At 45.4% G+C, this 22773-nt stretch overlaps 1 protein-coding gene across 1 annotated transcript; it reads left to right on the plus strand.

Annotated features, from left to right (window-relative positions):
- The first annotated feature begins 213 nt into the window (after positions 1-213).
- Positions 214-4024, plus strand: LOC146196188 (uncharacterized). The gene is made up of 2 exons (XM_084598104.1): positions 214-1056; positions 2322-4024. Exons 1-2 carry the CDS (start codon positions 339-341, stop codon positions 3584-3586), a joined length of 1983 nt encoding a protein of 660 aa, XP_084454230.1. The 5' UTR covers positions 214-338; the 3' UTR covers positions 3587-4024.
- The last annotated feature ends 18749 nt before the right edge of the window (positions 4025-22773 follow it).

Here is a 22773-nt window from a genome sequence, read left to right on the forward strand (position 1 = left end):
ACTTCGAGGTGGCAGTCGGATTGTCATCGCCGTCAACCTGCTTTTGTCGCCAACGCTGACGCGGGCAGCTATCTCTTTGTGCTTTGTCTCATACGTCCGCCGTGTTGTCACACGAGTCTCTCCGACCGCGTCAACCGAGTGGCGCGCCGTCAATCCTTTGGCCGTTTTGTTTCCTTTCAAAGGAAACATTGCCACATCAGCCAACTACTAAAGCACAAGCACTGCTGTTGATTTTGTCTTACATTGTCACGGCAGGGCTTACTTGGTCGCAAGTAAAAGGTCTTCTCATACTTTTGAATGCCCTCTTTGGAAAAGAAGTTGTGCCACCTACCCCGTATATGCTGAGAAAGTTATGGAAAGACAAAAAAAAGGCACTGAGGCTACACTTATTCTGCCAGCGCTGCCATGAGTATCATGGAAGCACTCATGAAATATCCAGCAGCAGTGAGGTCACTTGTGGCAACTGTCACATCAAAACTACTGTAAAAAATTTAATAGGAGTTGGAAGCTTCTTTGTGATTTTCGACCTCAAGCAACAGTTATCAGATTTGATCAGGCGTTCTTGCTCCGTTCTTTTTCAAAATCTTCAGAATTTGTCTACACTTATCCGGGAGCCAGGAATATACAGAGATATTACTGATGGTGACCTGTACAGGAGTATTCGCCGTCAACTCAGCATGACATGGAGTGACATCACTCTTACTTTCAACACTGATGGAGCACCTGTTTTTGAGTCATCAAAAAGCTCCATCTGGCCCATTCAAGTGATGGTGAATGAGCTTCCCTTCGAGCTTCGGTGGCGAAATGTGACCCTCACGGGACTTTGGTTCGCAAAGGAACATCCACCAATGCACATTTTTATGCTGAAGTTTGTTGAGGAACTGCAAAATATTGGCACAATTGTGTGGTCCCATACAGGCACCATCGTAAAGTCTTCAGTCCATGCGATTCTGTGCTGTGTGGATTCACCGGCAAGGGCATCCATCCTCAACATGAAACAATTTAATGGTTATTATGGGTGCAGCTGGTGCCTTGAGGAAGGTACATGTGTCGATGGTAAGTTTCATTCATTATTATACTTCATAAGGGCGTTTCATTTCCAATGGGTCCACAGTAATAACAACAATTTGGTGTCATAATGACACTATGAAGCTGCAAACTTATTGGTAAGCAAAAGCAACACAGCAATAAACACCGATATACCAAATAAACCAACCCAATGTATGCCTGCCTACTAACTGTTAGGTACATATAAGTGAAGGAAGTTTATTTTAATTGCATGCTTTTTGAACATAATCAGATGGTGAGGATGAAATCGACGGTTGAAGAGTCAAAATGCACTGCTATATTTCAGGAGTGAAAATTGTAATTTTGCTGTAAAAGAACTGCAGACTGGGCTAGTTGGTGTTGCTTCATAATGGTGGTTTAACAGCGCAGAACAGACACAGACCAAGAAAGAGACAAGCACACGAACCAGCACTAATTTTGCTGCCATTTTCCGAACACTTGTAAAGATTGGAGCCGTGCCTGCTGAAGGATGAACATTTATTGCTACCTTTCTGTGAGGACGTAGCAGTCTGCTTAAAATGACCATTAGCCATGCAGTTTCATGTCTTGATTTTGGTAGTACAACTGGCTGTACCTGGCATGGCACTCTGCTTCCATCAGAGCGGACAAAATTCTCGCATAGTATTCCAAAGTGCAGCTCTCATGGGCCTGTTGCTGTGTTGTGTTGATGGTGAGGGGATAATAGTCACAGTGCATGCGGAGGAAACCACAGGAGTAGGGTACAATGTTAGCATAGGAAAAAAATCGGGGCATTGCATGAGTAGGCAAGAGCAGTGGCGACTCCTAGTTCCCTTGTGTGCAGCCAAAGCCATGACTCAGCATTTGTCTATAGCATTTATGGTTTGAACACAACACTTGAACTCAAATATCACATTGTAGAGAAGCATAGTCATTGACTAGTGTTTTTTTTATTACCTTTATCTTTATTGTGCTACTCTGGGATGTTTTAACAATTTTAGTGATAGGTTCTGTGTTAAAAGTTTTTAGTTTAGGGGAAGCCATAGAATGTGCATTTGTGTTACTTTGTTGAACGGCAGTTTTTGATATTTGACCATACGAAACCATCCAGAGGCAATAAAATTTTAGCTTGCAATCTGGCCTGATGCTTAGCTTAAAATTTTACTTTTGTAACCCCAAAATCTTCAATGGTGGCCTACTTTGTATCATGAGGAATGCTGCATGGCGGTTAGTGCAGACTTGGGTTGTATCTGACTGTAGTAGATGGTAATGTAGCATGTTTTCAATTTTTACAGGCACAGTCAAGTACCTTTACAATGGCCAGCTAGCCTGTGAACGCACGCATAGGGCTGTGCTTCAAGCAATGCGAAATGCAGCACAGTCTGAAGACACCTTTGAAGGCTTCAAGGGGCCATCCCCAGTGTTTAAACTGAAAGGCCTTGACCTCGTATGGGGTCTACCTCCAGACTATATGCACTGTGTACTGGAGGGCGTTACAAAACAGCTGGCTGACCTGTGGCTGTCAGTTACAGGATCACAGTTCTACATCGGGCGACACATCAGACTTTTGGACTCTAGACTACGTGCCATTAAGCCTCCCATAACCTTTTCTAGAACCGGACGACCCCTCTCGGAGCGTGCATATTGGAAGGCAACTGAGTGGCGGTACTGGCTCTTGTTTTATAGTGTCCCTTGCCTATCAGGGCTCCTTCCTCGGGCCTACCTTGTGCATTTTGGACTCCTTGTGAAGGCAGTGTTTTTGTTGCTGAAGGACACTGTGAGTGAAAGTGACATTTGTGCAGCTGAAAAATTATTGTTCTCGTTTGTGCAACAGATGGCTCGGCTGTACAGTCAAACAGCGATGACGTTCAATGTTCACCAGCTGCTACATCTGCCTAAGGCAACGCGCATGTTTGGCCCACTGTGGGGCACATCAACTTTTCCTTTTGAGGATGGAGTTGGCCGTGCACTGCGGCTTGTGTCAGCAGCCAAGCTTGTTCCTATTCAGGTGGCTGAACGATGCATTATGCATCAAACATATCGAGATTTGGAAAGCCAGTTGGAACTTCCTGCTCATTTGGCTTGCGCCAAGAAAAATATTGGGGCTCAGTGTAAAAGGACCTATCAGACATGTGCTCTCGGTATACCGCATTCTATTTCTTTTTCTGAACACCTTGGAAATATTTTCAACTTAAAATTTGGCTGTATACCACAAATGTCAAGGTACTTTCGTGCTCAAATTGGCAGCATTATTGTGCACAGTTCAGATTATTCGACACCAAAGAAGACTTGCTCATGCTATGTCAAAATGATAGATGGGTTTTATTGCTGTATACTTGGAATTTATGTAATCGGAGGCTCTGTGTATTTACACACTCAAAGATTACTTGCCACACCACTAGTGTTTGATGTGCCTCATATTGTGCAATGTCAACATCCACCTGCTGCTCAAAATAATTCTCTGTATTGTTCTGATGATGTGGCTGTGCAGTGTGTGTTTTTTTATGTAGATAATGTTTCGTACTTGTGTGAGGTGCCTAATCAGAAAGAAAGGGACTGATACTGGAGTAATGCATATTTTGTTTATTTTATGGGGTTTGCTGTGCCAAAGTGACCTGGGATATCAGGTGTGAAAGAAGTGAACAAGGGTTCAACAGGGTGTTGACAAGTTCCCTTGTCGAAACTCGAAACATGGCATGGCTTGTCAACTGAAGCTCCCCATCAATCTGTGTTCATTTCTGTTTTGTACTGTATAGCCATCTTCCTCTTGTTCTACCTTGAGATATGAGAGACGTTTAGTTTGGTTTGTGGGGTTTAACGTCCCAAAGCGACTCAGGCTATGAGAGACGACGTAGTGGAGGGCTCAGGAAATTTCGACCACCTAGGATTCGTTAGCATGCCCTGACATCGCACAGCACACAGGCACCTTGCTTTTTCACCTCCATCGAAAAGTGGCCACTGCGGCCGGGCCCGCATCCTTGGGCACAGTAGTTGAGCACCCTAACCACTGCACCACCACGGCGGGACAGGATATGAAAGACATTGTAGTTGTGGGCTGCAGATATTTTCGACCAAATGGGAATTTGTAACATGTGCTGGCATTGCACAATTCATGAGTTCAAATAATGTAAAAATGCTGTTGTGCCCATAGGCTGACATGAAATTCTCTGACGAAACTTAAATGACATGCCTTTTTGCATTCTCATAGGATGATTATGCTTTTCTCTTGTTTCTTTAGTGTTTGAAATGTTTGCTGCATTTAGTATAATGCTAGTTGTAGTAGTAGTATAAAACATTTATTTGGGCTACATAAGTTAAGTGGTGTAGTGTGAGGTTGGTCGGGTCCTCAGTCCAGGACTCCGCTGACTGCTGCCGCTGCCCAAGCTCTCGCTAGCAAGATTCTTTGTGTCGCTAGGTCGGAACTATACAGGGCCACCTCCTAATCTGCCCACGTTGGGTTTTCTTTGCGAGGTATGGCTTGGTTTTCTTGGCAAGCCCATACCATATGGTAAAGGTCTGCTTTCTGGCCGCAAAATGTGCATTCAAGTGACAAAGTACCCGGACTAATTTTGTGCAGTCTAGCTGGGCTATTTTAGGACGTTTGTAAATTCCTTAGGTGACACTCCTCTGATTTATCGAGTCCTTTAGCAGGTGCTGGGCATGTTTGGCTCGCTAAGTGGACATGTTGCAGTATTTTGATATGTGGTCATGTGGGTGGAGTGATGAGGGATCTCGTGAGAAGAATGCTCGGGCTGTGGCATGTGCACACTCGTTTCCCTGTACCCCTTGTTGACCAGGCACCCATATTAACTAATACTTTGTCTCAGGCCTGGTGTTTGGCTCGAGATAGAATTTCACAGGCCATGGGAGCAACCTGGCCTTACATGTGGTTTCTGTAGGTTGTTTTGGAGTCTGTGACGATGTATATAGAATTGGTATGTTTTGCAGCTAATGCAATCACTATCTCCTCCATTTGTGCGACGTCTGAATTTCTAGCCGTCGGCCCCACTGCCGTATGACCTAGACAAATGACGGCTGGTGTTGTGATGCCTTCGCAGGGATCCGCAGCATTCACAAGCATTCACATTTGTCCTTAGAGTAGTTCGTATCCATCGTCCCAGCTCATGCTTTGCGTCGTGCCTCGTGATATTAGGGATGAATATTGTGTGGTAGGGGCATGGTGTGGAGTTTTTCCCTCCATTCATATGGTATGTCCTGTCTCTACTGCATGGTGCAAAGAAGGCTAATGCTGAGCTGTTCAAGTACTTGCAGTCCAGTGACGGTACCAGAGAGACGGAATGTTTGCGTTACAAGATGAGTTTGTTGATGGTATTGTCCACGCAAAGTTTAAGGATCCGGTCGCTAGATGCAGTGAGAGGTAGCCCTAGTCCGCCCACTTGTAGGCCATGTAAAGTATAGTGTCGAGTTACTTGAGGTCGTTCTTTCGTAGCTTGAGGTATGGGGTTACTTACGCGTAGGTTATGCGGCTGATGACAAAGGCCTGGATTAGTTCAGCATGTGGTGTACCATTCTTCTTGGTTGTAATATGTGAGATCATTCTGCTGGTTTGTTCACATGTTGTCCGAAGCTTAGCGATACTGTCACGTTGATCCCTTTGTTGCTAATGTACAGGCTGACGATGTGAATGGTGTCTGCTTAAGGAATGGGTGTATCGTGGATCGTAATTTGGATCGGTTCGTTGTTGCCACGGGGGTGCATGACTAGATGTTTTGACTTAAGTAAAAAAAATGAACAAGTGAAAAAGAACAGCAGGTAATTCCGCAGTCGGTGACACAGTTTTGCACAGTGTTGATGGCTTTCTGGAGGGCATCCTCGACCTGTGCCACATTACCTCTTGGTGCCAGATGGTGATGTCATCTGCATGCAGGGCATGGTGTATGCCTTCTATGGCGTTGAGTCGGTCCGGTACATGCAAAAGGGCCAGGTTAAAAAGAAGCGACGAGAGCACTGCCTTTTGGGGTGTGCCCTTAGTGTCCATGTGGATATGAATGAGGTTGGATCTTGGATCTTGTATATTTGACTATTTTCCTGGAATTCCTTCACTTAGTTGTAGGTGCAGACTCCAGAGTGCATGCTTTGAAGGTTGTCCAAGATTTTGGAGTGTCTGACATTGCGGAATGATCCCTTTAGGTCAAGTGCCAATATGGTGCGAAAGCCTCGTTTACGGGCTGAGTCAACGACATCATGTTTGAGTTGCAGGGGGGACATCTTGAGTTGATAGGTGGCTTCGGAAACCAAACATACTGTGGTGCAGTAAGTTGTCTTCAAAGTAGCTAGGGAAGCGGAGCTGTACTGCTTTCTCCATTAGCTTGCCCATGCATGATGTGAGGGATATCGGGCGGAGATTAAAGATTATGATTTCCTTCTCGTGTTTGGGTATGAAGCTCACGTCTGCGGTTTTCCATTCATGCGATAGCGTCCTGCAATGCATAGTATGCATTACATATTGTCATAATTTTTTTTATTTTTTTTTTTATGTTTATTTCAGCCATTTATTACACCTTCTGCTTTGTTGTTGTGGTCCAACATATGTAATAAATCAGATTGCTGTATGTGACAACCTCAAACTGACATTTCTTTATGCTGTGTATGCTACAGGGGTGTAGCATTACACAGCATAAAGTGTATGCTGTGTATGCTGTGTAGCATAGGGTGTATGCTACAGGAAAGCTGTGAAATAAATTCTTGCCTTTACCCCTACAGTGATACAAATAAATGCTGGAGCAAATGCCTCTTAACGGAGGTCTACCAGCCTGTCAGTGATGACTAGTTATTGTGACAATATAGTTAATACTTTTTTTGAATTGTTTAGATATAGTGATGCACATATCACAGGCTGGAAAGTGAGTGCAAAAATATCCACCACGGATTAACCCAGCATCATGAAAATTGGTGGTTGGGGACCTCCTTCAACAGACATGTGTTACTTTTTTATTCAAAGTGCCTTAAATGCTGCTCTTCTGAATATTCAGTAAGGTAGTAGCAACATCATATGTATACAATTCCAAGTAAACATCATCCCTATTTTCAGCTGGATCATTGAACTAGAAATTACGTCCAGCTGCTGTGTCTGGTTCTTGTTTCCAGCTGGGAAATTTTGCACATCCAGATGGACTCCTGTCCTCATGTAGCATGAAAACAGCACACTAGAAATTCAGCTGTAAAACTGTTTATCCGCCTGAAATAAGTGCCCTTGACAAAAGTCTGCCGATTGTCACTTTTATTTTTGATTTGGTGTTGTGTCCAGTGCTGGATTGAGATGAAGACTAAGGAGGCCGCAGCCTAGAGCCTCGTCTCCAAGGTTAAGAGGAGGGGGCCCATTTATTCTGACCTCCTTCATATATGTGAAAAAAAACAGAGTGAGGAGATGGGCCTCGACATAATCTGATTCTATTTAGCTTTTGGGGATACCTTGTCGAGCTGCAAAAACTAATTCCCCACCATATGAGAGGTTCCTTTCTTCTGACGTGATCTACACTTGCTTGAGAAGGGCTTTTAATGGTTTTCTTTAAAATGTGTTGCCCTGTGGCAGTGGGCAACCTAAACGAATATGTAACTGGAACACCAGATAGCAGGAAAACCTTCCTTTTCAACCTTCATCACTATCACCCTACAGCTCTCAAACAGGCCATCATCCTGCAGATTTAGAAGAGGGACATGTCAAGAGTAAGAAGAGGTTGGAGCCACATAGCGGCTCTGCAGTGGCTACTCTTTTTTTTACCAATTTATAAGAACCACCTGGTCTGACTATCTGAGTGTGTTAAGGCCGGGTATTGCCCCTGTGTTCTGTGTACTGCAAAATGCATCAATTTCACACTATGATCGCATCTTGTTCCTTTTTAGTTATCTGTAGTCAAAATGAAATGGACTATATTGAAGTATAGAAGTGCAGACGGGAATGGGGGAGGGTGTTGCATGTTCATTCCGCCCAGGGCCCCATTTTTATTATTATAGCCCTGCAGTAGTTATCCCAGTGTGTATGTTGTCGATCACGCGGTAAAATTTCAATGATATATGTACAGTTTGGCTTCGCGTGCGGAGTCGCCCAGTGTCACGTACGTGATTAACTTGCTGTACAGGTGTACATGCGCGCACTCGCCTTTCCGGATTGTCTTCAAAGGGCGCTGTTTCGGAAACGACGTCTGCTATACAGCTCGATCGCTCAATTCGCGTACTGCGCAGCCCATTTCCGAGATGGACGATTAACAAAACGGCTGTGGTTGAAGGTATATGTCGGACAGAACCGCGGTACTTTCGATCGGGAACGACTATAGGGAAAACCCAAGTTTACATTGTACAATTAAGTGTGTGTTGCGCTGAGGCTATCTTCCCGCTTACTGTCCGGAAAGGGGCGATTGACGTTCAAGTGCGTGAAAAACAGCATGCCTTTCGGTTATACACTTCTTGCCACAAGTCGCTGGGCTGCAGCGTTGAACTGCAAATTTACTCCTATTTTTGTGCAAATTGGCAATTTGCACGAAGTCCGGCGCCGCATAGCTTCTGCTCCTCCCGGTCCGAAACGGCACGCGTAGCAAGCGGCTTTACGATATATATATATTTAAGCCCATACTGACGTCCGTTGTACGTGCCTTTCCGAGAATCAGTTATGTCTTTAGACACTTTGTTAATCAATACGCACATGAGCAGCAATGTTTACCTCACACGTAAATATGTAAATATGCTAGTGCGCGTCCGTGTCATACATATGCGCACTCAGCTAGGACACGTTTCACATGATTTCGGGCCAAATTCAGTCAATATGAGAGCCTGCAGTTAATCTGCTACAGCATTGGGTATGTCTCCTATACAAACTAGCTGATATATGCACGAATCCGCGCAATTAAACTTCTTGCTAGCAGTATACATGTTATTTCCGCGTCAGAGTGGATACACAAGTGTGGGGCTGACGGAGCCTCAAAGCTGCGCCCACAGGCAGACCGAGCTGCAAGCAGGTTTCTGCAGGATTCCGTCAAAGACACGCCAATAAGAACAGGGCTGCCAACAGACTCCTTCAGCCCCTTCAGACTCACGCCAGTAAAAGCAGAGCTGCAAGTGCCGATTCCTTCAGAACTCTCACAGTCGCGCCGATGCAAACAGGATTGCCCGTAGCGAGGCTGACGGCACCTTCAGAACAGCAGCGATGCGATCAGGCTTACCTTCAGAGTCATTCAAGTGCATGTAGAGGTGCATTCAAGAGCATTCAAAAAATCTACTGGCGCCCTCAAGAATCTTGTTGGTGCCTTCAGAATACTTTGAAGGATTTTTTGACTGGGGGCTAGAGAAATATTTCGCGAAATATATTACCATTCATTTTGAACTACCCAGTGTCATCAAAATGAAAAATTAAACATTCTGTTATACTGCTCTGCTCCTTTCCTGCCCGATTTCCTTCTCTTCCCGCCTGTTCTGATTGTTTTTTTAAGAAATAAAATAAAATTTAAACCACTGAATGTGACCTACATTTAGGCGCTTCTGATTTAGTGGCCCAGCTTCCTTACACTTCTTTTAAATATGCAAAAAAAAAAACGAATTTACATCCTGACGTACCTCATCTTCACGTCACATTGATTGTTTCAATCCTTACGGGTTGTACCACCCTTTGACAGTTACATTTCCAAGGAAATTTCCCATTTACTCTAGACAAGGAAGTAAAACCATTCTCTCCCGTTATAATACGGAAAGTGGCTTGTCACTTTGAGAAGCCAAAGTGTAAAATATCCCAATGCAATGCACAAGTGCGCTCTGAGCAAACGTTTGAAAAAGAAGGCATTTATTTGGACCATTTCAGAGCACTACACAACCTACAATGGAGAATTGCGAAGGCATGAGCGTTGTTTCTGCTGTGGTTGCCACACCACAGGTTTCTTTTTATATTCTACTTCTGTAATTTTCTTGTACAGTTATCCCAATTTAACATATTTAAATGTTCTCTTTGTTTCTTTTCATCAACGCCCTTCATAGTCCTTAATCTTGAAAATGGGAATTATGAACACGTTCACAGGAATGTGGCGTAGACTAGTGGTTAACGTGTTCGGCTGACGAACCGACTCAGCATTTGTATGAATTCATACAGGATCTCTGTATGGTGATGGAGATCTTAGAAGCCATTCATAATTTTTGTTTATTACAGAAGCCTAAAAATATGTCGAAGACGGTTGGCTCAACATCGCAGAAGTTTCTACAAGGTGTAATCAACACGGATATATTGGCACGAAGCACGGACTGAGCACATTATAGCGAGATTGCTATCAGCGTATCTGCCAAACCTCACGAAGGAAGTGCGTGTTGAAATCATTAATATTCCGCTCAGTAATCCGCTTCACCAGAGTTGTTTTCTTGTAGCTTCAACAATAAACAGTTCCACTCCTCTTCACTTACACTTTCCTCTGTTCTTTTACAGTTTGTGTTTTTGTAATACGTAGTAAATGTTTGCACTGTTGATTAGGAGATAGATAGATTAGGATAGATAGGATAGATAGAGGATTAGGATAGATTAGGAGATAAATAGATAAGCACTGTGGCATTGCATCGTGTAAAATAAAGCTATATGGTAAATGCTTCATTAATGCTGATGTACGACAAGTTCGTGATCAAATTAGAACTTAATGAATTCAGTATTCCTTGAAGTTGGTTGGACAAAAGTGAGAAATAAGGAGTAATTGTGCAACATGGACTTATGCAAATTACAAACAGGAAAGTGTGCTGCCGTTTTCTTAGATTAGTATAACTAACAAAGAAAACAATGTGGATTTTTTAGTATTTCGGAATTACTATAAAGTAATTTAAATTACCATATTTACATCTATATTGCCTTGACTATGACCTGAAGACATTTCAACAATTTTTTGGAAGAGGTCCCAGTTTGCATAGTTTGTTTCAAAATAACAAATCCTGGGCGGAAAAATTATACCTGTGGATTCGACAAATATGCACCGACACTGCAAAAGTTTATACGAAGTAGTGAATTAACGCTAACCCTTTTGTTACTAAGTGCTACACAATTTAGTTGCCTCATGGCCTGCTAAAGCAGACGAGGAGCGTATATTTAAGATGAGCAGCACAACAGAAATCAAGAAACGTCATAAGCAGTGCTGCAAGAAACTAATTAGTAGTGAACTACCCGAGCATGCCTTTTCGAAAGGGTATGAAATCGAACAAATGAGGCGAATGTCCGCTCTACTAATTTATGAAATTCGTTGGACGGGCAGTTTCAGTATGAAGGAAAAAAGCGAAACAACAAATTATATATCACTCGTGTCAAATCGATGAACTTCAGGTGTATAATACCACCGGTTAACATCCACTGAACTAAACATAATATAACAATATAAACCGAAAGTTATTCACGATACATAACATCTTGCCAGTGTGTGTAAAGCTTCAAACTGTCGTAATGATCTAATTCAGAATTCTACAACACATAATGCTGAAGTAGCTTCAAAAGTTGCAGGTGTTGTTTCATTATCGCAGTTCGTAAAATTTTAGATGGGCCTTCATTCCGATTGCAGACCTCTCCCTCCTTTACCTGCAGTACTCGCCAGCGCACCCGATCAGTAACGCTCATCCCATGCGCACACACACACACACTTATACACACACACAATCGACTAAGTGAGACGCACACACTGGGCCTTACAACTGGTTGAATTCGCAGGCATTTGGCCGGAAAAGGCTTCTGCGAAACGCGAAAGAAGTCTGAGAAAGAAAGACAAAAACAGAATAACGGAATAGCACGGAGGTTAATTAGACGATACCCAGGAGGTTACTGTACAAATGCATAGGGGGATAAACGCGAAGGAAACGGAAAGAAAGCAAAATATGTCTGAGGAAATCGTGGCATGAAGCAGGGGCGTCGCCGCGTGTACGTATCATTTTCTGTAGGAAAGGTAAAGTGCAGAACAGTAAACAAGATTATTTTCTAGCTATATTAAAAAAACACTTAACACAAAAAGTCACTTAACAACATGATATGAATATAGCCTGTCCTCATGACGTATTCTGGAGTAATTATTTTTGTTCTCTTCAAATATAAGCAAACAGCGAGTCTGCTTGCATATCTGAGCAAAACGTTACCTGAAACACATCACATGTGCCATATGCATGGCCCAAAGATTCCTTTATTAAAAAAGAACCTGTCAGTAATTGTTATCGCTTCTTATATCAAGGCAAGGCTTATTTCATCAACATTGAAGGGAATGCATAGTGCTAGACAAAAAAGGCAATGTTTTGTGCCGATGTTTAAGGCAGCGTTTGATGATTCCTCGCCGCCACACCATATGCGTCCTCAGGTTGTCGCACTCACGAACCATCCAGACAGATAATTCGAAAGCATTGCGATGTTATCTGGAATGCCTAGTTTGAAACAGATGAACCGCCTGCGATAGCAGACCGCCACGGCTGCGCTTGGCAACAACCGCGCGGATGGGTTGTTTCTTTATGAGCGCAAATCGTTTTCAACGTGAGGGCAGCTAGTGCATTCGTGCGGCTGTAAATTTGGGTCTTCATTATTAATCCTCTAAAATCTTACGCAGATAAAAACGTACCGTTATGACTGCGTTTCAGTGCTATATGCAATTATAACAAGACGTCCACGCTTACTTCCCCAGCAAGAGCAGTTGTCTACCAAACTGTGGCAACCATACTCGCCATTTTTTTTTTGCGCTTGCCTCTATGTGGTCCAAAATTAGGCGCCCAACTTTTGCCATTTACTGCAAAGGCAACGTATTCTATATGTCATGAAACATCATTTTGACATCACCATATAATATGTGTGCATGACGCATTAGCTGCTACACAAAGTCAGCTAATCAGATCTCAGGAAACGCTCCTTAATAGCAAGCAGTACATTTGACCCCATTCGTAATACAATGTGTTTAACCAAAGGCAAAAACTGCGCTAAATATTAGACAGAACACACAGAAAGACGAACGGGACACAGACGAACGGACACAGAACGCACAGAAAGAGGAACGGGTGTGTTCTGTCCAATATTTCGCGCTGTTTTTTTCTTTTGGTTAAACACAATGTCAGACCAACTAGCCCAGCAAGAGATACTGTTGTCGTAATACAAGTACAAGTGATTTCCTCTCGCATGCAGAGTGCCTGCCAGCCACATTTCACACCGAACACGTGCCTATATCGACTAGCCGCTATAAAAGAGCACAGCTTCCCTCCATAAACGCTCATTCTCTTCCAACCTGTCTTGACTGTAACATGGTGTCAGAAGTGAGCCGGCTGTTAGCGTTTCAAGCAGTGCCTTGAATTAGAAACAAGAAGACGCCCCTAACCGTCAAGAAGGATGGAGCTAAAGAAGACGCCGAACCAACTTATTCTGTCTGGGAACATATCAAAGAAGTGGACGCTGTTTAGACAGAAGTTCGAGCTCTTCCTGTATGCTACAGCGGCGACCAAAGAACCAAAGACAGAATCCGCTAAGACGTCTCTGCTGCTGAGTGTTGCTGGGGATGAGGTCCTTGAGGTATTTAATAGCTTCACGTTTTCGGAGAGAGAGCAGAGATGGATATGCAACAGTCGTAAAGCAGTTTAAAATTTACTTTCAAGAACAGCAGAATAAAGTTTATGCAAGATATGTGATTCGCACAAGAATCCAGGCAGAAGGCGAACCCTTTGAACGTTTTGTGCGCGACCTGTGAACGCAAGGCCAGAGTTGCAATTTCCCATCTTTGAATGACTCGATGATCCCGGACAAAATTGTGGTCGGCACAAATAGCCCGAAGCCCCTGGAGATAATGCTCAAAGTGAACGACCTTACGTCGTTTAAGGCAGAACAGATCTGTAAAGCTGCTCAAGTGTCAGTCCAACAGAATGAGGCCTGGGGCCAAACAGAAAAGCTAGTGGCTTCAGCTAAACAGCATCCATGATTCCGTTGCAGCAGATGCAATCAGACGCACGAGTGCAACAAGTGTCCAGCGTTTGGAAAGAACATGTGTTGGGGAGCCATGTGATAGCATGTCATTTGCTCGCCGACATGCTATCAAGATCATCGCCAAAGGAGTGAGTGTACATCGCCGACTTCCCAAATGACGTAGAGGTGCATGCAGTTGGACTTGTCACGGATCTGGTGAGCCGCAAAACAATGAACCGACTTGTTGAGGCCACTGCAAGATATCTTGATTTCCAGTCTGTTATATGTTACATATCAGATAGTGGTGACCTTACCCCACCGGGGTGACGCAGTGGCTACGGCGCTCGATTACTGTTCCCAAGGATGCGGGATCGACTCCCGACCTCGGCGGCAGCTTCTCAATGGACGCGAAAAGCAAGGCGCCCGTGTGCTGTGCGATATCAGTGCACGTTAAAAAACTCTAGGTGGCCGAAATTTCCGGAGTCCTCCACTACGGCGCCTCTCATAGCCTGAGTCGCTTTGGGACGTTAAAACCCCACAAACCACAAACCAATAAATAGTGGTGACCTGATTGGCAGCATGAAGCTATTCGCTGCTGAGTTGTCTCTCGTTGAACGAATTGTGTTAAAGGGTTCCAAGGTAGTCATCCCAAAGTCGATGAGGGCGGAAATGCTTCAACGTGTACATGAGGTTCGTTTGGGCTTGAACAAAAGTAAAGCAAGAGCTCAGCAGCTAATGTTCTGGCCTGTACTGAACTCCGATATTGAGTGGATGTTAAACAGTTGCGCTCTCTGCATGAAATACGCGTACTAACAACAAAGCGAGTCGTTCCTAAGACGGCCAACACCCTATGACCCTTGGTACAGAAACAACGTCGATAACTGCCAGCATGGCGGTAGTTCTTACCTGTACGTGTACAATGAATGCCCTGTCCAACTTTCCAGAAATTGAAAAACTTAGCGACCCCACAGCTGGTACTGGTATTGACAAGATGAGCGCAATCATTGCTCGTTATGGTATTCCAGTAGAAATTTACAGCGACAATGGTCCGCAGTTCTTGTCTTATAAATTTACTGCTTTTGCCTCCAGATACGAGTTCAACCACGTACCTTCAAGTCCTGGATTTCCATATTATAACGGACTTGCGGAAAAAGGGGTAAATTGTAAAACAAATCTTTAAAAAAAAAACACGCAGCAGATACAGCAGGACTTCTCGCTGGGACTGCTATTCTACCGTTCGTCTCTGATGGAGGAGGGCCGTTCACCGGGTGAGCTCCTGCAAGGCAGAAGACTGCGCACACTGATTCCTTGCTTTATTTTTTCCTGACTTTATAACTTTAATTCGTTGGATATCCTTTTGTGCGGAATACAGAGAGTTACCTTAAGGCTACCTCGACCTAAGTGGCTGTGCTTGACCTGTTTTAAAGCCTCCACAGCTTTCCTTTTCGTACCTAGGCATTTGAAGCTATGGTTAAGGGCTACCTGTTAATCTCGGCGTATTTAATAGGCATAGCGAAGAACACCTGTCGGGACATCGATTCAATCTAGCAACATTAGTGCGATGCCATCCCGGAAAAAAACGCTATGTTTATTTTTTAATCTTTGTCCATCCTGGCCAGGACAAATTGTATTTCTAAATTTGGTGGCCCATTATATTCAGCCATTTGCTACAAACTGAAGAAAATATGCCTAGTTTGTGTGCCAAGAAGTGCAATACTAATTAACTGCACCGATGAACCTCAAAGAAGTAGGCTTTCCATCCAGAACTGTTTTTTCGTCTTTTTTGATCGCCAACTTAAACTTTTACACAATATGAGAGACAGATAAAAATTATTGTTAGAAGAATAAAAGCAAGCTAAAAATGACAATACTCTGCCTGCACCGCCTAATATACCCCAGACGAGACTACAGAGAGAGAAAGAAATTTGAAGTTAATATTTAAAGAAATATATAAAATAAAACGGAATCAGATATTTGCTCTAGTTACTCAGAAACCATGGTTGGATATGTTTCAGAAAACAATGCAAGCTTAGCGCCACCACTGTTCTTCTACTCCTGTATGCCAATGCGCAAATTTTATAACTGTCTTATTTTCCTACGTTAAAAGGCCAACTACATTTTTGTTCAGTTTATTGAAGCCGCTTCCCGAAATAGTAGGATTTATTACCTGTTCTGAATAAATTTGTTTTCCGTTTCGTTATTTGCGGTTAACAAACAAATCATACGCCTCGCACATCTGACAGAACGATTTTATGTTCTTACCTCTTGCAACGCTTTTCGGCGACGTGCAGAAGCGGTTCTGTATAACTAATGCGCAAACTTTGCCCAGGTTTTGCTCAAACTCGCTTCATTCTTTTTCCAGCAATATGGCGGGACGGTAGAGTTACCAATCGTAAGCTTTGGAATATTGCATAGACTGTTTTCAGATTTTTACGTATTCATCATTGAATGGCTCTATGCAATAAAACTCAATCGAATGTAGAAAATATATAGTGGGAAAGTAGCTGTAAACTACATTTCATTTTATTTAAGAAACTAATGAACCTTCAAGATGGCAGTGCTGCTCTGCGTGCATGGGCAGCCGGGACTCGACATTGGGTACGCATCGATCCCATCTTCAAGAATCTCCTCAGGCGGTGGCCAGCAGCTGGAGTTCCTGGGGAAAGCGGAAGCAAATGGAAGGTAAATAGTTCTTCAACGAGCAGTGGCTCTCTCCTAAGGGAGAACCATCAGAAGCCTCTTAGCAGTGGGAGCCTAAAGACCAACAGAGAAGATAGGAAAAGCTATCAATCAAGCTGATCGACCCGGATCCTCGACGGCAGCGATCTTCATGGAGAACGAGGATTTTCCTGCGCAAGCGAGTCTGTTCATGCAGGGGTCTCAACCCAGAGCTAAACAGCCACAAAGAAGAATGTAGAAAGGAGTGAGGGATCAGCCTAAGTTACCTGACGACCCGGTATATTGCAGGTGCTATGGCAAGGCTGTGGTGTCCTGCCTGATTGAACTTGACTCGCTGGTCTTGTTCTACCTTTCCTTCGCCGATTGAGTTTAACATCCTGGAGATATTAATTGTGATCATATTCATGCTAATGTCGTTTTATGAATTAGAATAAGAATGCTTTGTTATGCGAGTAGAGAAAAATAATAATAATAATAATAATTGGTTCACAAGAAGGGAAAGGCCCAGTATCTGTCACACTTGCTATGTGGACACTTGAACCGCGCCGTAAGGGAAGGGATGAAAGTGGGAGTGAAGGTGGAAAGAGAGAAAGGGGAGCCGTACTGGAGGGCTGCGGAGTAATTTTGACCACCTGGGGATCTTCGCGGCTCACCTCGCCGACACCGCTGGCCGCTATACTCGGATGCGTGCACAGGGTCCATCGACCTCTTTGCGATGATGACCTGACGACTCTGGCGGCGGCTGTTCGAATGAATGAATGAAAAACTTTATTTACACAAAGGGAATTCTCCCGGCGTTGGTGGGGCCCTCAGTCCAGGGCCCCAGTGGCCTTTGCCGTCTTGCGCGCTCTGTCAATCAGCTTGAGCTGGTCGTCAGGCGTCGAGCAGGACAGCGCAGCCTCCCACTGCTCCGGTGTTGGTGTGGTGTTTATTGGCGCTACCTGTGTTTTTTGACAGGCCGATGTAACATGGTAGAGTGTAGGGGGTTCTCCGCATAGTGGGCATTTATTTTCATAAGTAGTGGGGTGGATTTTACTGAGTAGACTCAGATTGGGGTATGTGTTAGTCTGTAGCTGTCTCCAGGCAACCGACTGCTCTCTATTGAGGTCTTCGTGGGGAGGTGGATAGATCCTCCTTAAGTCTCTTTGATGTTCAAGGATGGCTCCATAGCGTCTAGTGACTGCGTCCGGTTCCCCGTCGTTGTGCGCACCCCGGTTGGCGTATGCTCGGGCATTGGCGTCGGCACGTTGGTTACCTTTGACAGTCTCATGGCCTGGTGTCCACGTTATGAAGCATCTCGAAAAGCTGATTTTTCTTGTCTTGAGTATGCGGATGGCCACAGTGGATATGCGTCCACTGCTATACCTTCTGCATGCTTCTTGCGAGTCCGTAATTATTTTTGTGGTAGCCTCCTCACCCTGGTGGGTGATAGCGAGAGCGATTGCCGCTTCCTCAGCCTCGAGAATGTTGTTGCTCTTGATCGAGGCGCAGTTGACTTCTTTAAGCTGGTGATCAACCACACTGGCTACCGCTCCGCGTTGTTCTTTGTATGTGGTCGCGTCGACGTACAATATGTTTTTTTTTCCTGCGAGGCTTCTTTCGTGTGCCTCGGATCTTGCCTCTCTTCTGGCCTTGTGTATTTTCGGATGCATGTTTTTCGGAATCGGGTTGACCTTAATGATCTCTCTTATTTCTTTCGGTATGCTCCCTGTGCTGTTTATTTCTCTGCAAGCATCTCTCATGCCCAGTATATTTAGCGTGTTCCTTCCCGTTTGCGTCTGCATGAGTCTTATTTTCTGCGCGAGAAGGTGGGCCTCGATGTGCTCTTGCACTGTGTTGTTTATTGAATTTTTCGGTCGAGGTGTTGACCGGTAGTCAAAGAGCGCATTTGTAGGCTTTCCTCAGGATTGCCTCCAGTTGTTCTTTTTCCTGTTCGAGCGGAATTTGGTAGAGGACGCCATATATAATTCGGCTTACAACGAGGGCCTGTACAAGCCTACATGTGTCCTCCTCGGACATGCCTCGTATTCTGTTGGAGATTCTTGCTATCATTCGCGTGATCTGCGCGGTGGTACTTGCTAGCTGCCTGATTGTTTGATCTAAACGGCAATTGCTTTGTATCCGCATGCTTAGGATTTTTATTTGCGATACTTCCGGGATCTTCTTTTCCCCTATGTAGATGTCTATGGAGTTGTGCAGATCGTACCCTCTTCTGTGGACACTGAGCACCTCAGATTTCTCCGGAGAACATTCAAGGCCGCAATGTCGAGCGTATGCGTTGACAGCGTCTGCTGCTCTCTGCAGACAGTCTTGCTTTTCTCCTAAGAATCCCCTGGTCACCCAGATCGTGATGTCATCAGCATAGATAGCATGTCTGGCTCCTTCAATTTCCTCGAGTTTTTTTGCTAAGCCGATCATAACAATGTTAAAGAGCATAGGGGATATCACTGAGCCTTGCGGTGTTCCCTTTTTGGGGGTCGGGAAGGTGTCTGTCCTGATGCCGCCTATTCCAATGGTGGCGGTTCTGTTACTCAAGAAGGCTTTCACGTAGCTGTGTATTCTCTGCCCGCAATCTAAGTTGCAGAGCCTGTCTAGCACTGCCCTGTGACTGACAGTGTCGAATGCCGCTTTGAGGTCGAGCGCGAGCAAGATGTTTTCTCCGTATTTCGGGACCGTGTTAAGCACCTCCTCCTTGATCTGCAGGAAGATGTCCTGTGTTGATAGATGTTTTCGGAATCCGAACATAGTGTGGGGCGTGAGGTCACTGTCCTCCAGGTGGGTCTGCAACCTCTGAAGCACAATTCTTTCGTATACCTTCCCCAAACATGACGTCGATGAAATAGGTCGTAGATTTTCCAGGCTGGGAGTTTTTCCGGATTTAGGAATCATTACTATTTCCGCATGAGACCAGTCTTTCGGGATGGTCCCCTGCTCCCAGTGTGTGTTGATGAATTCAGTAAATCTGTGGATTGAATTCTCGTCCAAGTTCCTAATCATGGCGTTGGTAATGCCATCCTTGCCTGGGGTGGTGTTTTTTGTGGCAGACATAACAGCGTGTCAGACTTCTTCTATAGTAATGGGTTCGTCAAGAGTGGGATTTGCTTCTCCCGTGTATGGCGAGCTGTAGTCGGCGCCCGTTTCGTCACCGATGTATCGCTGCTTCATGTTCTCTAGCAGTTCCCGGTCTGTACCTTGGAATTGGTGCGCGATCCTTTGGATTGTCTTATGGTTTTCACATTTTGTCTTAGTTGGGTCTATGAAAGCCCTTAGCAATGCCCAAGTCTTGGCCAAACCTAGAGTCCCCTGTAGATCGTTGCATTTCTGGTCCCTGTGCCGTTTCGAGAGCTCCATCGCATATTCTTCAGCTTTTTTTGTGACCTCGGCGATCTTTAGCTTGAGCTTTCTGTTGTGCTTCTGCCTTTTCTATCTCTTTAGCAACCCCCGTCTAGCATCCCAGAGGTGTAAGAGATGTTTATCCACGTTGGGCGTTTTGTTGGTGAGAGTGACCTTCTTAGTGACTTTTTCCCAGTCGGATTTGATACCCTCTACCCAATCCTTAATGTCCTTGATCTCTGTATCCTCGGACTCCGCCCTGGTTTTTCTATAGGCTTCCCACTGTGTGAGTCTAGCTTGGCCATAATTTTTGCTGATCGGAAGAGTTTCTATCTGGATGCGCAAGATGCAGTGGTCACTGCCTAGCGTCTCCCCGTTGTTTTCCCATCTTGCCTGCCTTATTCATTTGACGAACGCTAAGTATGGGCACGAATCGCGGTTGATGCTATTTCCCACTCGCGTTGGTTGGGTGTGATCTGTGATTAGGCTGAGGCTTCTGCGATCAGCTTCTCTGGCTAGATCCTTGCCTTTCGGAGTTTCTCTGACATAGCCCCAGCTTTTATGCCAGGCATTAAAGTCCCCAAGGATGAGAAGGCCCCTCTTGCTTGCTGCTTGTTCTGCCTTGCCCAGCAGGTAGCTGAAGCTAGCGTTCTTTTGGCTGGGCGGGCTGTATACGTTAAGTAGGAAGATGCTTTCTTGGCTTCTCTTTTCGGTAATGACTTCGATAAGAACGTGGTCAATGTCCGTTCCGTCGATGTCGTGTCTGATTGCGGTGATAGTTTTGGCAACCAGCGTGGCGACCTTGCTTTCCCCCTGCCCCTCATATGCTGAGTAACCAGGGAGAGTAGGTGAGCAGCCGGTTTCCTGTAGGGCGATTATGTCTGGCGGTACTGTACAATTTGTGATATGTTGTTTAAGAAGACCCCGCTTTTTGCTGATCCCGCGGCAGTTCCATTGCCATATTTCAAGGGTTTCCAACTTGACCGAGCTCTTACGGTGCCTCGCCATGCTGGGTCAAGGCCTATCATAGGGTTTGCCTCTGGATTTCATGCTCGTGAATTGTACTAGGCGTTCTCTATCTCTTTGCGCCTCTGCCTGGATGTTAGAAATGAGATTACTAAGATTAGCTAGTGAGTTGTTCATGGCTGCCACGGCAGTTGCGAATTCTTGCCGCCCTATGATTGGCTGGCTGAGTTTCATCTGTCCGCGCGTTCGTGTCAGTCTGCCCTCTTCTCTGGGCTTTGAGCTCTTCTATAAGGTCGTTAAGTTTCTGTTTCAGTTCAGCATTTTCCGCCCTGAGTGTCTGAATGGTTTGTCTTAGTTCTTGCACTTCGATAAGTTGTCCACTAGTGTTTTTACTGAATTGTGCCTGCGCGTTCGTGTTCTTAACAGTGGGAGAAGTAGAGAAAAGCTCCGCTGCCCAGCTCAACTTACTCTCTTCCTCCTTTTTTATCTTCTTCTGCTGCTGCCCCTTTTTTGTTTGTGGTGGCTCCCTGGTCCTTGATCTCGAGCGCGACGCCGACCTGGACCTGGATGGCGAAGTAGCATCTGAGCTGAACCAGCGTTTCCGAGCCCGGCCGCGTCCGCCCGTGCCACCATCGCCCTTTGCTGCGCTGTCGGTTTCCTCTTTCGTTCTGGTCCGTGGACTCCTCGGTTTTCTTAGGCGTTGCTTGCACTCCTTTGCCCCTGTGGGATGCGCTTCCTTGCACAGCGCACACCTGGGCTCACACGAATGACCGTCCTCGATGACTGGTTCACCGCAGTTCGAGCACACAACGGCGTCAGGTGTCGGGCATACGTCCGCCCTATGCCCAGGCTTGAAGCATATATAGCAAACTTGGCGCGATGATCGGTAGAGGTAGCAACGCGTCTCACCGCCGTAGTAATAAACGTAGCGGGGAACGATCTTGCCTTCGAATGTTATGACGGCGCTTTGAGATTTTCCAAGCATTCGTGCATAAAGGATTTTCACTCCTTGGGTGCGTACCCTAAGATGCGACAGCAATTCGGTAGGTGTTGTACCGACATCCAGTCCGTGGATCACTCCTTTGCATGAATTGTCCGGCGCGGCAACGTAAGCCGTCACAGCGTAGTCTTTTGCACCGAAGCGTAGTCTCGGAATGTTCTGTACAACGTTGGCAGTCTCCTTGCTTGGCGTGCTGATTATGGCGATGTTAGATCCGTTGTGCAGCCGTATAAGTAGGCTGCCTTCGTTGCAGATGTCTGGGTTTCCACATGCTTTAGTTATAGCCCGGGCCATCTGATGCGTGCTCAGCTGGCTGATGTCGAGCCCATTCCTTGGTCTAATAATGATTTTGAAGTCTGCTTTCGGCAGTGGAGGTAGTTTGTCCTTGCGAATAAGATTTTCCTTTTGTTTGGGCTGGCTCGGTGGTGGTTTGCCTGCCGCTTCGGTACCGGTCTCCGGAACGGCAGTCAGCCTCGATTTGTGGTATTTTGCGACGAACCATCCTCCGTTGTCGAGTGTCTTCTGTGAGTCGTTGGTAGCGTTCTCTTCGTGTACTGTCTCTTGAGTCGATGTCGTGGCTCCGGTCGATGCCGCTGCGTTGTCAGCAGCCATCCTTGGAGGCTCCCGCGTGGGCTTGAGCAGCGTTTCGTCGGGCCGATGGCCCGAAGCTGCTAGGCTTAGCGCGGCGTTCTCCGCTTCGGATCTGCGAACGGCCAGAAGACGGTGAAATCTGGACTTACAGATGAAAATCTGTTATCAGCAGATTCAGCTTGATTAGTGGAAGCCGATGGAGTATCCCACTTTCTGTAACGTTGATGTCTTCCGGGTAAAATACGGCGTCGAAGCAGGAGGTCATGTGGAGCGCGTCCGCTCCATCTGGCCC

Source organism: Amblyomma maculatum, chromosome 3 (assembly GCF_055883805.1).
Source record: "Amblyomma maculatum isolate TAMU_Amacu chromosome 3, ASM5588380v1, whole genome shotgun sequence".
NCBI classification, from domain to species: Eukaryota; Metazoa; Arthropoda; class Arachnida; order Ixodida; family Ixodidae; genus Amblyomma; species Amblyomma maculatum.

Excerpts from the sequence above, each read along its gene's own strand:
- LOC146196188 (XM_084598104.1), top strand. The coding sequence starts at position 339 with ATGCTGAGAAAGTTATGGAAAGACAAAAAAAAGGCACTGAGGCTACAC. Across the intron at positions 1,057-2,321 it reads GGAAGGTACATGTGTCGATG|GCACAGTCAAGTACCTTTAC; the intron begins GTAAGTTTCATT and ends CAATTTTTACAG.